The sequence below is a fragment of the Balearica regulorum genome, chromosome 1, assembly GCF_011004875.1.
Source record: "Balearica regulorum gibbericeps isolate bBalReg1 chromosome 1, bBalReg1.pri, whole genome shotgun sequence".
NCBI classification, from domain to species: domain Eukaryota; kingdom Metazoa; phylum Chordata; class Aves; order Gruiformes; family Gruidae; genus Balearica; species Balearica regulorum.
In genome coordinates, this window is record NC_046184.1 from 25,275,252 (window position 1) to 25,288,631 (window position 13,380).

The window sequence follows — 13,380 nt, forward strand, 5'->3', positions numbered from 1 at the left end:
CCACCTGTGTGAAGATAAGAATGGGAACAAATCCTGCGGGTCTTAGAGGCGGCAGGTCTGTTTGAAGTAAAACTCTTTTTTTTTTTTTTTTTAGAGTCAGAGATAAAAGTAGCAAGGACAACGGTGTGAAAAACACCGGTATTTGCATCTGCTACACCTACTCCCTGCTTGCTGCTTACTTGATTGACAACCAAAATTGAGCACTAGGACTTCTCTGGCCTTTGCTTTCTCTTCCAGCCTTGCTGCTGGATGCCATTAGTTGCTTCCAGAGATACTTTTATTTTTTTCAGCATTATATAATCACAACACTTTTAATCCAAGCCCTGTACTCTGGTGTATGTTGACAGTTTTTGCCTTGGCTGTCAGACAGTAGTCAGGCAAGGACCCTGCAGGTTACCTCACGTGGGCATCCACAAATAACCTGTCAGCTCAGCAGGGCCCAGGCTTGCTTACGTGTGGCAAAAAGTGGCTATAAAGAAAAAATGACCATTACTGTCACACAGAATGAAAAGACTTTGGATTTTGTGTTGCAGAAATAAGAGCAAGTCCTAAGATATGTGAACTGTCAATATTGCTATGGGCAGGTAAATGTAATTTCACATTGATGTTACTGTGAATTAGAAAGCTGCAGGGAAGCTAACCGAACATTAATAAAACAGTCACTTGGAGGAACTATCAGTTACTTTGAGCACCTGTGAATGTAAAGAACAATAACTTGCAGCAGGTCAGTACTCATCCATACTCAAACTGGTCTCGTTTCTTGGGCAAAGGATTTCTGACTGACTTTGTACGTAGAGAAAAGCAAATGAATACCACGGGCTTTAGTGCGGTACCTCATGGCAGCATTAGTACCTTTTTTACCTTAAGTTGTTCTTGCATATTAACTAGATTTTTTGCCAGTGTACCATTTTTCTTTTGCACTAAAATACAAAAATGTTACACAAATATTTTACAGCCTTTTAAGCAATATTTTTTTAAAAAGTTATTTATATAGGAATCAAAAAGTATGCAGTCTTTTCCAACCTTTTAAAATGTGTAAACATTCATGTGTTCCAATGTATTTCTGTTCTGTGCTGTTTAGGCACAGAAATAAAACAACAGTTTGTCAAGCAAGATATCCTGCTGTTCATCCAAATATTGATTTTTAACTCTGATAAGCTTACAGTCTTTCTTAAATGAGCAAATAATCTGAGGAGCGTGGACTCCATGCATATTCAAGACAGAGAGCAGCATGACCTAGAGATGAGTCTGCATGCTGAACTTGATTTAGCCTGTGGTAGTGGCTGTTTACAGCCTGACTGCTGCAAACTTCATTTTTTCAAAGGTTCATAACGTGGCCAGAGTTGAGCTGATTCTGACAGATTGGGCCCTGCTTAATTTCAGATCCTTACTTCAAAGCAAGATGGTGCTAGAGCTCTGGCAAGATGGTCACCATTTTTCTTATTATGTATAAAGCAGTGTATTGTCTTCCCTGGCCTCTTCAGAAGCAAAGGAGTGTTTTTGCTTAAATTGTTAAAGCATAAATTTGGAGTAGAAAACTTCAGTCTGTCTTTTAGAAGTTGACACTTATATAAGCAACTGAAAACATCCTCTACGAACAATTGTTGGGCAACTTGTATATTGAGGACTGTTCCCACTCCATCTCTACTAATAAGGAAGTTTATAATAAAAATGGTTGCCCTTTTCAGAGTGAGAAAAAATAAAGGCAACTTCAAGCATTACTGAATAAAAATATTTTCAAATGAATAGCTTGATGTCTAGCGGTGGCAGGTTTATTTTAGAAAGCTATTTTTATGTAACACCGCTGGGGAAAATAATGATGAGCAACTGCTTTTTTTTTTTTTTTATAAAAAGCAGCTTCTTATGCAGCCAAGCATAGTCATTCATAACTACTGGTTTTTCTGAAGAAGCTTTTAAAATCCAGATAATCATCTTTGCAAAAAAAAAAGGTCACAAGTGACACAGGTGTCTTATTCATACTCTTGCTCAGTTGGAATTTTTCCTACTGAAGTAACTAGCCCTCCAGAAGGGAGCCAGTCTCTTTGCCTAGGTGTTGCAAGTTTTGGGGGCAACATCAGTTTGTTTGATCAGGCTTTCTAATGTATTTTACACTGAAAACAGGTCTCTGGTGTCTGCAGAGTCTTCTGTAGTGAGGTTCCCTGCTGCTAAAATACTGACTAATTGGTTATGTGTGGTTTAAACAACATGAGGAGCATCTCTATTGTTGGTGTAGTCAATAAATAGCTAGGCTGTGTAATTGCTACCAGTGTCGAAAGCTGAAATGTTTTTATTAAACGAAATTCGTATGTACCCTCTTTTAAAATAATCTCTAAGGCTATAACTTCTTTTAAAAACCACACATTCATATTTAAGGATGGGAAGCATTATGCGATGCTATGTAAATGCCAATTATTCTTTTAAAAAGCATACACCTCCCCCTCCCCCCCCAAAAAAAAAAAAAAAAAACAAACAAAAACCAAACCACTTTTACTTGAATTTTAAGTGATTACCAATTAGGAATTTTTTAACCAGATTTCAGTTGCAGTACCAAGAATCTGAGCTCCTATTCTGCAGTGTTACATTTATATTAATTTCTGTGCACAGCCTCATATGCTTTTCTAATTTTTATTTACAGTTTGAAAATTACTACAGTGGTTGTGATAGCTCTGTATTCCAAAGATGTCTTGGGTATGGGTTTGATCCACAGATAAGGAATTAAGGAAAAGGGTGCACTTGATGTTAACCCTTGTCACCACTTCCCACCTGCACAGTGGGTTGTATCAAGTGTATTCTCTATGTAAAAAAGGGGACACAACTCCCAAATTCCAAATGCCACCTTCAGTTTTAGAATCTACGAAGTCTTACTGTTGTCGTCACTTCATATTCAGTAGATATATAGTGTATGATTGGATTACACTTTCATAATTGCTGACTGCTTTGCTTACAAAGTTGTTTTTCCTGCATTTTGTTGAACTTAGAATAAAACCAAGTAGAATAACCTTGCTTGGAGCATGATATCAAAGTTACTGTCCTTCCCACTGTCACTTCATATTTGCATATTGCAAAAATACTAATATCAACTAATATCAACAACATTGCTTCCCATTAGGACAGCTGTGAATAACCTACCTGTCATTCTTGCCTCGGTTCTTTCTTATAAGTAAAGCAGCGTTCTTCGGTGTTTCACCTCTTCAGCTTCTTTCCACACCTTACAAAACATCATTACATACACACGTTAACAAAACCATTAAAATACGTAACTATTTCAGGAAGAAGACTGAAGTTTAAAAATGAGTAAGTAGGGAAATCAGCATGTTTTAAGTACTCAAGTACAAACAGATAACGGGAAGCAATGCATAGCTATGGAAAAAATGCTAAGATTTACAAAACAAGGTTACACCTTCATTAACATAAATGATCATTTCATGTGTTTTGTAAATGGAAAAATAACTAAATATGGTGTTTAAACACAAGCTTTTGCCTCTTCCAGTGAGTTAATAATAGAGGCAGTCATTTAAGTTGTACCTTGACATAGGAAAAAGCTTTAGCTTTGTTCTGCTCTCCCACACCCTCCTTTTTGCAGAAATCAAAATTCAGTCATCAAAATTACCTTCAAGCAGATATTTTTCAAGCAATTGCCTGTCAAGGGATATATTATTAAAATAATGCTGACCTTCTCATAGCGCAAAAGGGAAAACAAAATTGATTTTCATATTAGACTGACTGTCGTACTGATTAAACAAAAATAATTGCAAAAATTATGTAGTTATAATACAAAGGAAAACAGAAATATTCTTGGTGACAAGTTCAATAAGCAGTCTCTTACTCTGTTAAGAAATGGAAGAATACAAATTTGGAATTGTATTTGAAATACTGTAACTCAGTTCTTCAAAACCTAAAATATTTGCTTTCATCGGGAACACTCTTGCCATTCATTTATGCTCACAGTCAAAGTAGGAGCAGATTTACAGACTCATTTAGCGGGAGGACTCTTCCAGTCTGGAACATGATCCATCTTCTACTCTGTAGTTTAAACTTTAGCCTCTTTTGGGGATGCCATCAGGTTTTGTTCGCTTACTTCCTGGTAGTCTGGATGAATTCCTGCAAGGAACTTGTGAGACGCCAGATTGCACAGGTGACAGATTGCATGTTCTTGTCATCGCTTCCATACTAGCAGTGGAAAACTTTTCATCCTGTTGCTAAATGTGGTCAGATTTGCATTAAGCATAATGCTGTAATTGACCTGTAAGCACTGGATAGTGTCTTTTTAATTATTTTTTTTTTAATTGGATTTTGACAGAATGCCTAATTTTCATGAGCGCCTTTGTTCAATAAGATCTAACGGATTTAACTGAGGAGTGTTGCGAAGGAGATGGTGTTACGTATTTGGCCTGATGCACTGAATAACAGTCTTACTTAAAAACCTTAGTTTAATATAATGAATCTTTTATCAAACTGATTGTGTGTTCTTTAGCTGAAGATCTCATGTAATTAGAGAAACAATTTTTTGCCAGTTTACATCCCTCATCAATTTAAGTTTGGGTTTGGTTTTTTTTTTTATTGAAGAGCAATGCAGGTATCCTTAAACCTTAGCCACATGCTAAATTCACTAGGGTCATATCAGCATGTTGCATCGTGTCTGTGGTTAGCCCTAGGGACAGAGAGAGCCCTCTCTTGGGACTCTGTCTTTGTCCTTGTTTGGCATTTATTCAAGGTAAGAAGGCAAGTTGTGCCTGATCCTTTCCAGATGCATCACTCTTCCTCTTAACCAACCATGTAGGCCAGTGTGGTGAGGTGAAGCCTCGCTTCACCTACACTCCCCCTGCACTGCCTTTAACAAATAAACAGGGGAAAAATGAGTTGGGGAGTCTCTTTTCTGTTGATACCCAGCTGTTCTGTTGAGGTGAGAGAAGTGTCCTTCCCCTTCATCTGCCTGATTGAAGTCAGACATTTAGTCATGGCTATTCCCTAGGTATGAAAATATTGGAGGCTCAAAAATTGGACATGCCCTTGATATGAGCAGTTGGCCAATATTTGGGGAAAAGAGCTGGGTGAGTGAAATAATACTATAATTAGAAGGCATAGCCACACAGTTTTCTTTCCCTATACCTATATATTCCTATACAGGAACTCATGGCACCAAAGAGCAGATTTCCTTGCAAACATTTTCATAGCCAGTCTCTCAGTCCAGTTTTATGCTTCATGAAGAAATGTTTTCAGCTACTATTTTCATAAGGAAATAATGCTGCTTCTGTTTAGCCTCAATATTAAAAACTCAAGGGAATGCTGGCTACCCTTCAGAGACCCTGACTGCCGTGGGTAACTGGTGGCCGTTACATTTCCTTCATCTTGATAAGACTCAAAGCCATGTATTTGCTTAGTGTTTCACTGATTTTAAGATGAAAATGATGTAATTAATTTCTATATTTTGTTTTTAACTACATTATTTGCTATGAAGTTAAAATATAGCACGTGTTTCTTTTACACTTTATTTTTATTCTCTGTCCAAGTTGGATAATGGAGATGAGCAAGCAGCCCAGATCAGACGTGAACTAGATGGACGACTACAATTGGCAGAACAAATGGCAAGGGTAAGTGGTTGCTTCCATGTACCAAAAACTTGGAAGATATTGACTGGGATGATACATAGTGTGTGTTTCCAGTTTCTGATTCTAAAATTAAGCAGAAGATCATCTGAAGACATAACAGTCTGCCAGATTATTTTTTTTTTTTTTTTTCTGCTCTGGGGTATACGTGTAAACAGGGGTAGGGAGAAAGCAAAATGTTTTTGGAAAGTATTTGCACATTTGGGATTATGTATTTTGGAACTAAAATAAGTCATCTTTTATATACAGAAGTGTTTATACCAGGCTTAGAGTATAACCATAATGTTTATGTCTTACTACAGGTTATATGTGATATACTTTTTAAGTATGTATAATACAGTTTACATTTATAGATTAAGTCTAAATTGATAATGGTTGTATTCGTATTGCAAGTAACAAAACCATGAGTGAGTCTTGCTAGTAAAATTAGTGGTTATGATTGAGTAAATTATAAATTCTTTTTGTAAATTTTAGAAAGCTAAACCTATTTTTCTTTCCTATAGCTTGTATTTTACTTCAGTGAACAGGATTATGCCCTTCTATATTAAATATCACAAGTGGGATTGGTATTGTCCCTGGCCACATCTTACTGAATTTTGGGGAAAGACTCCTTTTTCACAGAAAGGCAATCTTAAGTCTGTTCAATCTTCTGTGAATCCTGGGCTTATAATCAAAGTCGTCCAATAATCCTATGTTTGTAGTGTTGCCTTCTTGCCTTTAGCTCCAAAAGTTACAAAATATTGGAAGCATGTATGCTATACTGTGTGTGTGTGCAGAAAAAAATATATTATATTAATATGATATTAATTGTTAAGCAATTCAGATTTGCTTGTTTCTTTAAAAGGAAAAAACTGTCATTTAGGTCTGTGAAGTTCATAAATAACAACTTGGAGACACAATCTTCCTAAAAAGCAAAATGCTGTCCATAAAAGTTTCAAATTAATTTTAAAGCAAGTGAAAATTATGAGCACTATTTAAACCGTGCAAATCTTGTTCATTCTGTCTCTAATGTGCATACACAGCACATCTGTAGATTTGTTAAAGAAAAATTTAATTCCTCATTATTTACCCGAACCATTACTTGAAAATTCTCATGGTTACCACAGTGTCGACTGCACAGTTTTGCACAGAATAAGGAACTCCATGTCCTACATGATACATCCAAGTCACAAATCAGAGTTTTCACACATTTCTCTTAAACTACTTAAAATGCAGATTTTTTTGTGGTGGACTTTGAGAGCTAGTCCTAATTCTAGCAACTGTGAGAATTATTAAGATCATTTAAGTCTAAGCAATATCAAATGCTGCAAAATATGAACTTTATTTTCAGAGGTCAAAAACAACATAAGAAGCTTTTTTATACTGGATTATGTATTCTAGCATCTTTATTGGTAAAGAAAAGAGTTTTCAGTGATTACCTGGCTGTAAGAGAATTATTAAACTGCAATCTCAAAAGATCAGCACAGCTAAAAAGAAATCTCTGCATATGGCTTTCTTCTTGTTGTTGAGGTCTCATTCATGGTTCCTAAAATACATTACTTACCAATTTTACAAGTTGTTAATATGTGAGAAGTTTGTTTTAGCAGAAAAGATAGCCTATTTAATAGAGGCAAGAACCTTAGAAGTTTGTTCATCTATGACAGAATGAAATCAATGAGGAATTTGTGCATCTATTTGCCCACCTGTTTCTTCATATGACTAAATTTAAAGTAGTTGAAATCAAAGTATGTATGACCTAATGGGATTTTCTACCTATTGTAACTGGTGCTATGCTTTTTTAAGATAAACTTTTATGTGATCTTATGAAGAGACAACCCAGTATCTTTCCTCCTTGAGAAATGCATCTTGAAAATCCATTTTAGCACTCTCAGAAGCCAGACCTAAAGGCTAGTGTGTACATCAGCCTGATCACCGCCTCACATTTGTCCCCAGGGTCTTTGTTTCAGGATATATTCCATTACATTGTAATCAGAGTTCCCAAAATTCCAGTGCTGTGCTGGGGGATGTGTTCTTCATACAATCCGGGCTTTTGAAATCAACTTAATTATATTCCTGTGCATATGCACTAAAAAATAGTGGGGGGAAAACTCCACTATTTTTGTTGTGTCTCTAAATTACTTTAAATATTATGTGCTATAACAATTTGTTACAAATTCACCGTCTTAAAAAAAGCAAATAAAAGGTGAGGGGGTAGGAGGGGTGAAATTTGTAGACCTCAGAGTCTTTATGGAGGATCCTCGCCCTTGTTTCATGAAGGGGAGAAGTGGCTACAAACATTCAGGTTTTACAGAAATAAATGCTTCCATATATTCTGATAGTGCTGTATTAAATCATGGAAGATTATGGTCATAAAAAATATATGACACAAGGGAATTAGAAAAAGTTTCCTCAATTTTAAATTGGGGTGGGAAAAGCATCTTAACAAGAGGAAAGATCTTTTAACAACATAATAACAGTCTGTCTTCTCTGTCTTCTGTGTTGGCATATTATTATCATTTGAATGATCCTCAAAGGATAAGGTACAGTTTGAAAAACTGTCTAAAGTGAGTTGTCTTGGTTTTTTGCTAGAGCACCCTGAGCCTTGCCCTGTGTTTTTAGTTTCTAACTATAAATAACTTTTTTTTTTCTTTTTCAGTCTGTGATACACTGGCTCTGTAAAGTTGTAATGAGCCAGATCACTGGACTTGCTGCAGGTGTTTTGGGTCACAGTCAACTTGTTTGGTCTTTGTTATTGAAACAGAATCAACTGTAAAAGTTTTAATGTAAAACAATTTATGATACTCCTTATAACAGCTAATGATAAAAATTGTTTGGTTTAGGAGCAAGGTGCCTACCTTTGCAGACAGTACATGGGGAGCAGTGTTTGTTTCTCATTTATACATAAAATATATATTTTAGAATAATTTACATGTTTTTTTAACCTTGAGTGTCATATTCTCCCAAGCTGCCCTATACTGAATATTGAGAGAAACTGTGCATAATATTGGCTCTGTATGTGTTCATATATACATTATATATTTTTTTTTATGTTCCCTCTTTGTTATAAACACAATATTTAAACACTACTAACTCCTACAGAGGAAAAAAGTTATTTTTAAGTTCTCTCTAACACTTATGTTTAAAATAATCCCATGTCTAATAATTCAGTATTACTTTCAAAATTAATGACTTGTTATTCAAAATAGAAATAAACAATGATAGGAATTTCATGTCATAGTTGTAGTTTAACAGCTTTATGTTAGAAGCATACGTGTGATGATTGACTTATTTTTGGTAGCATGGGAAATGGATGAAGTAACAAAATTCTTATTGGACAGTTCATTTTGTCAATTTATTAAATATTTGAAGGTAACATTAAAGGTATATTGTCAATTGATACACTTCAAACATGTCTTAGAAATATCTAATCTGTACATATTCAACCTGGGTTTACAGTTAAATGATTCTGGAGGGGCAAGAGGTTCCATTCTTACAGATGCCCCTTACTTTATTTTTTTTGTTGCATTCAAAGAGATATTTTGTCTACTATATTTGAGGAATATGATGGAATTCTCAATTCAAATTACATTTCTTCTTGTCAGAATTAACTGTATTTATGGGACAGAATTTGCCTTCCAATTACTTTTTTGAAGATATAAAAATAGATAGACACTGGAATTAGGACTTTTATTTTTGTTAAACATCTCTTAACTGAGAGCAAATCGTAAATTAACATGACGTATGGTGTGGGATTTTTTTTTTCCTCCCTAATTTTTAAAATATTATCTTCCAAGGAAAGAAAATTCCCAAAATTTGTAACAAGAGAAATGGAGAACATGTACATAGAAGAGTTGCGGTCTTCAGTGAATTTGCTGATGGCAAATTTGGAAAGTCTTCCCGTGTCTAAAGGTGGGCCGGAATTCAAACTGCAGAAGTTAAAGCGATCACAGAATTCTGCGTTCTTGGACATAGGAGATGAAAATGAGGTTCAGCTGTCGAAGTCTGACGTGGTCCTCTCTTTCACATTGGAGGTAATCACGTATTTCACAGAAAACTTGTTGACAGTTTAAATTACTAGAATATCTATGTCTTGATACTTTTTTGTTATTAATCCTTCCTTGGTAATTTTAAAATTTTGTGTTAAACAAGTAAATTGTCTCTTTGATAAGCAGGAGTTAGCTTATAGCTATATGATACATTTTCATCTTGCAGCAGTAGTTGCATTTGGGCCCACACAGCAGTTAACTAACTCCCACACAAATGTAACTTTAAATTAATTACAGTGCATTAAATAGCTAAGTATACTTTTGAACATAATAATGAAACACTGTTGTTATCAGAAACTCATTCATAGAATTTTACAAACAAGCTGTGTTTTCTCACTGAAAGCATTTAGAGAATAAACAAAGAAAAAAAATTTGCTGGTGGTCATAACACATTTTTATAAATTTCTGCATTTTCCTCAAGAAACTAGCTCATGTTTACTGAGATTATGCAGGAAGTCTGGTCTATAGGGATGTAGTCCTAATCCGTATAGAGCTCAACTGACTTCAAGAGGAAACCATAAATACAGTTAGTTACTTAAACATATCTGATGACAGCATCATAGCTCAGTTCCAATTCAGCAAATGTGCATATCAGGAAATGCTGATCTCTCTTTCAGTAGTAATAGAATCAAAACATTTCCAGGGTGTGTATTGTGTGTTGTTCAAAAGGTGCCACGCTTGTGCCATGCACTTGAAGTGGCTTTAGTTTGTTTAAGACAATGGACAATGTTACAGAATAAATATTTCAATTGTTAAATGGTTTAAAACAAAAATTGTTTATCTTTTAAACAATGTTTTTTCTTAAGTGAAACGAGAGTCTGCTTTTTTCATGTAATGTTGAAAATTCAGATCATTTTTTCTTTCCAATGTCATGAATATACACATAGAATTAAAAAAATGTCAAAAATAGATGAAAAAGTTTAAATCCTTTGTATAACAGAGAAATTACTTATCCCACTGTATGCAATTTTAATATTACTAGCTAATAATGTAAAAGCCCAACATCAACTTTCAAAGAGTAGTAAGATCCATCATAGTATACACCAAAAATTATTAGTTCATCAAGCATGTAAAACTGGAGTGCAGGCCTTAGTACTGAAATATGTGAAATGACAAAATAGTTCCATAACTCCTGTGCTGAGTCCTGTGCGTCTCCATCACGTGTGCCCGCCTCGAGTGGAATACCAAGGCTGGAATGGTCCGTAAATCGCAATAACAAAGAGTAGTTCTGAAGAACCTAAAAAGTACCTGAAAAAGAATGTTTTCTGTCTTCAAGATGGTTTGCTTGGTGAGGGATGTGAAAAGAAGAAAAGCTTTCTCTGTGCCTCTAGAGAAAAATATTAAGTATGTACTAAAAATGATGTGATATTTGGGGGGAAAACACAGTAAAAGATGGAAACAATCATGAAATGAAAAATGGCAGGAGATAAAATTTCCAGTAAATTTGTAACAGTTTTGCTTTGCTTACAGCCCTTCCCCTCTCACACCAGAAATGTAGACTATTAGGTCTGGTGAACTTAGCTTTTTTTTTTTGCTTTTTTCCCCATCACTGATAAAACACACAAATATTCTGCCAGGTTAGTAGCCTACAGTTCATCTTGTGCAAGGCAAAGAATTAAAGTGTTACTCTCCATGTAGCAGTTTTTTAGCAGGGCAAATTTTCATTTTGAACATGGTGTTAACCACATAAGTTGAGTTTCTTACCCAAATATGTGCATATCTTACTCTTGGGAAGTTAAATCTCAGAGGATATAAGGGCAAAAGGAAACTGAGCTGCTATTCATTTAAACTGGGAGATCTGCTCTTTTTCTATGCAAATCAGCAAATAAGAAAAGCTTATTGTATTTCCTTGGAGACAGAATACTTTGTTTTTGGAAAATGTGAGGTCATATGTGCACAATTTCACATTTCTTGAATTACACATAAACATATCTATGTCATGTCTTTTGTGGTATGACTTAACTAAATTGTAGGGTAACCAGCAAAATCCCCACTGAGGGCAGCTGCACAGGCTCATGAACGAACAGGAAATCTGTAACACGTCTAAACATTAGGACAGAGTATAAGAACTCGATGAAAATTCCTTGGGGGGGAAGTGGCTGGGGTTCATGCTGCCACTGCAGGTTGTTATTAAGACAGAACAACAAAAGACACTAGTAACATTTATAATGTTCTGTTGGGAATGGACCTTGCTGGCTAAGAGACACCCCTGTGCATCATTGCAAGCAACAGTGACTGCTTTTGCAAGTTGAATGTTTCCTCAAATAGCCTGCTTGCAGAAATTTATAAAATAAATAAATAAAATATCAAGGTAGTCGGAGAAGACTTAATTACTTCTGTTCTTCAGCTGTTGGACAGTTTCAGAAATAGACAAGCAATATTTAGAAAGCTGTTCATCAGCTAATGAGTTAGTAAAAATCAGCTAGAGACAGTTTCCTTCCTAATGAAATGCAACTTTTTTCCATTACTGGAATCCAGAATTGCTATCAAAGACAAATGTACTGTGCGATTAAATTGGAAACTCAAGGAAAAGAAATATCAACATAAAAATGAATAAACATAAAGTCTGCATTCAACAAGGACATATGTTTGGCACATGGAAAGACCATATAGGCAGTATTAGCTAGAAGGATCTGTAGTGCAGTCTTTCAGTGATCATTGATCACTTTGATAACTACTTGAATTCCTGGACTACAAAAGATGGAAGAGAGAGATGATTTCATCATTCTCCCTGAATTGCTGTTATTATTTATAAGGCGTAATAGGCGGTGTTCATACTTTATGACTAATGTAAAAATGTTCTAAATGATCAATGACTGTCATCTCCCTGAATATTACCAAACCAGCAATTTTACAAGACATCTAACTATTACTAAGGTTCTGGGAGTGCAAAGGATTTTACAGCTAGGGGTGAACTCTGGCTTAACATACCTGAATGGAAACGAATCGGAAAATAAGCAAACAGTTTAATAGCAAAATATTTTAATAGTTGCTTGCTAATCTAAGAGACAAGTTACCACTCATGAGACCAAAAGTAGTCATTACTTTTGTCACCTTTAAAACAATCAAACAAATACTGGGTTTTGTGTATAGTTCAGTTCAGGACAGTTTCTCTGCTGATTAAATGGACTACACTTTTCCCAGTTTCTTCTCATAGGCCCAAATGGAGCTGGAAATGAAAGCAGCTTTTCCAAAGCAAGCAGGGAAACTTGACTTTCTTCTCAAATCTTCTCTGAATTAGAAACATCTGGAGTGTAAAATTTCCAATAATTTCACACTGTGGCAAACCATAAGGTTTATAAAAGGCAGAGAGCGTTTGAAATAGGACTGCATTGGGCTCTTCTGAGATGTAACAGAATAGTTCAGAGGAGCTGAAAAACTATGGAATCTGCCAAGCTCTGAATTCCCTGGTGAGGAAATTTCTCAGGTTGCAGCTGGTATAGGTGGCTTTCTCCCTTTCTCTTCCCACCCCCTGCCCTGTCCCAATATGCACGCCAAACCTGACTGCAAGCACTGAGCTGGGAGAAGGAAAAGGGGTAGGTAGGGGCGGAAAATTATGGCAGCAGATAGCAACGCGCTGACCTGCCTCCTGCTCAGCACAACACCAAATCGCTTCTGAGATTCAAGGGTTGCAACCTGCAGTGTTACGGCACCACAATTAACCTTTCAAGATGTGATCAGTGGACTTGCTTGTCCTGTTTACAGTCTGACTTAGTAACCTGTTTATTCTGTAAATACTCACTTAGGTG

General features: G+C 35.6%; 1 protein-coding gene across 8 annotated transcripts in view; it reads left to right on the forward strand.

The window, feature by feature from the left end:
• Positions 1–13,380, forward strand: part of CADPS2 (calcium dependent secretion activator 2) — a 319,877-nt gene that overhangs the window by 127,425 nt on the left and 179,072 nt on the right. For all 8 annotated transcript variants that reach the window (XM_075742996.1, XM_075743000.1, XM_075743016.1 and 5 more), the window contains exons 4-5: positions 5,511–5,591; positions 9,380–9,616. In XM_075742996.1, the coding sequence (XP_075599111.1) occupies positions 5,511–5,591; positions 9,380–9,616 (318 nt within the window). The remainder of the gene's footprint in view (positions 1–5,510; positions 5,592–9,379; positions 9,617–13,380) is intronic.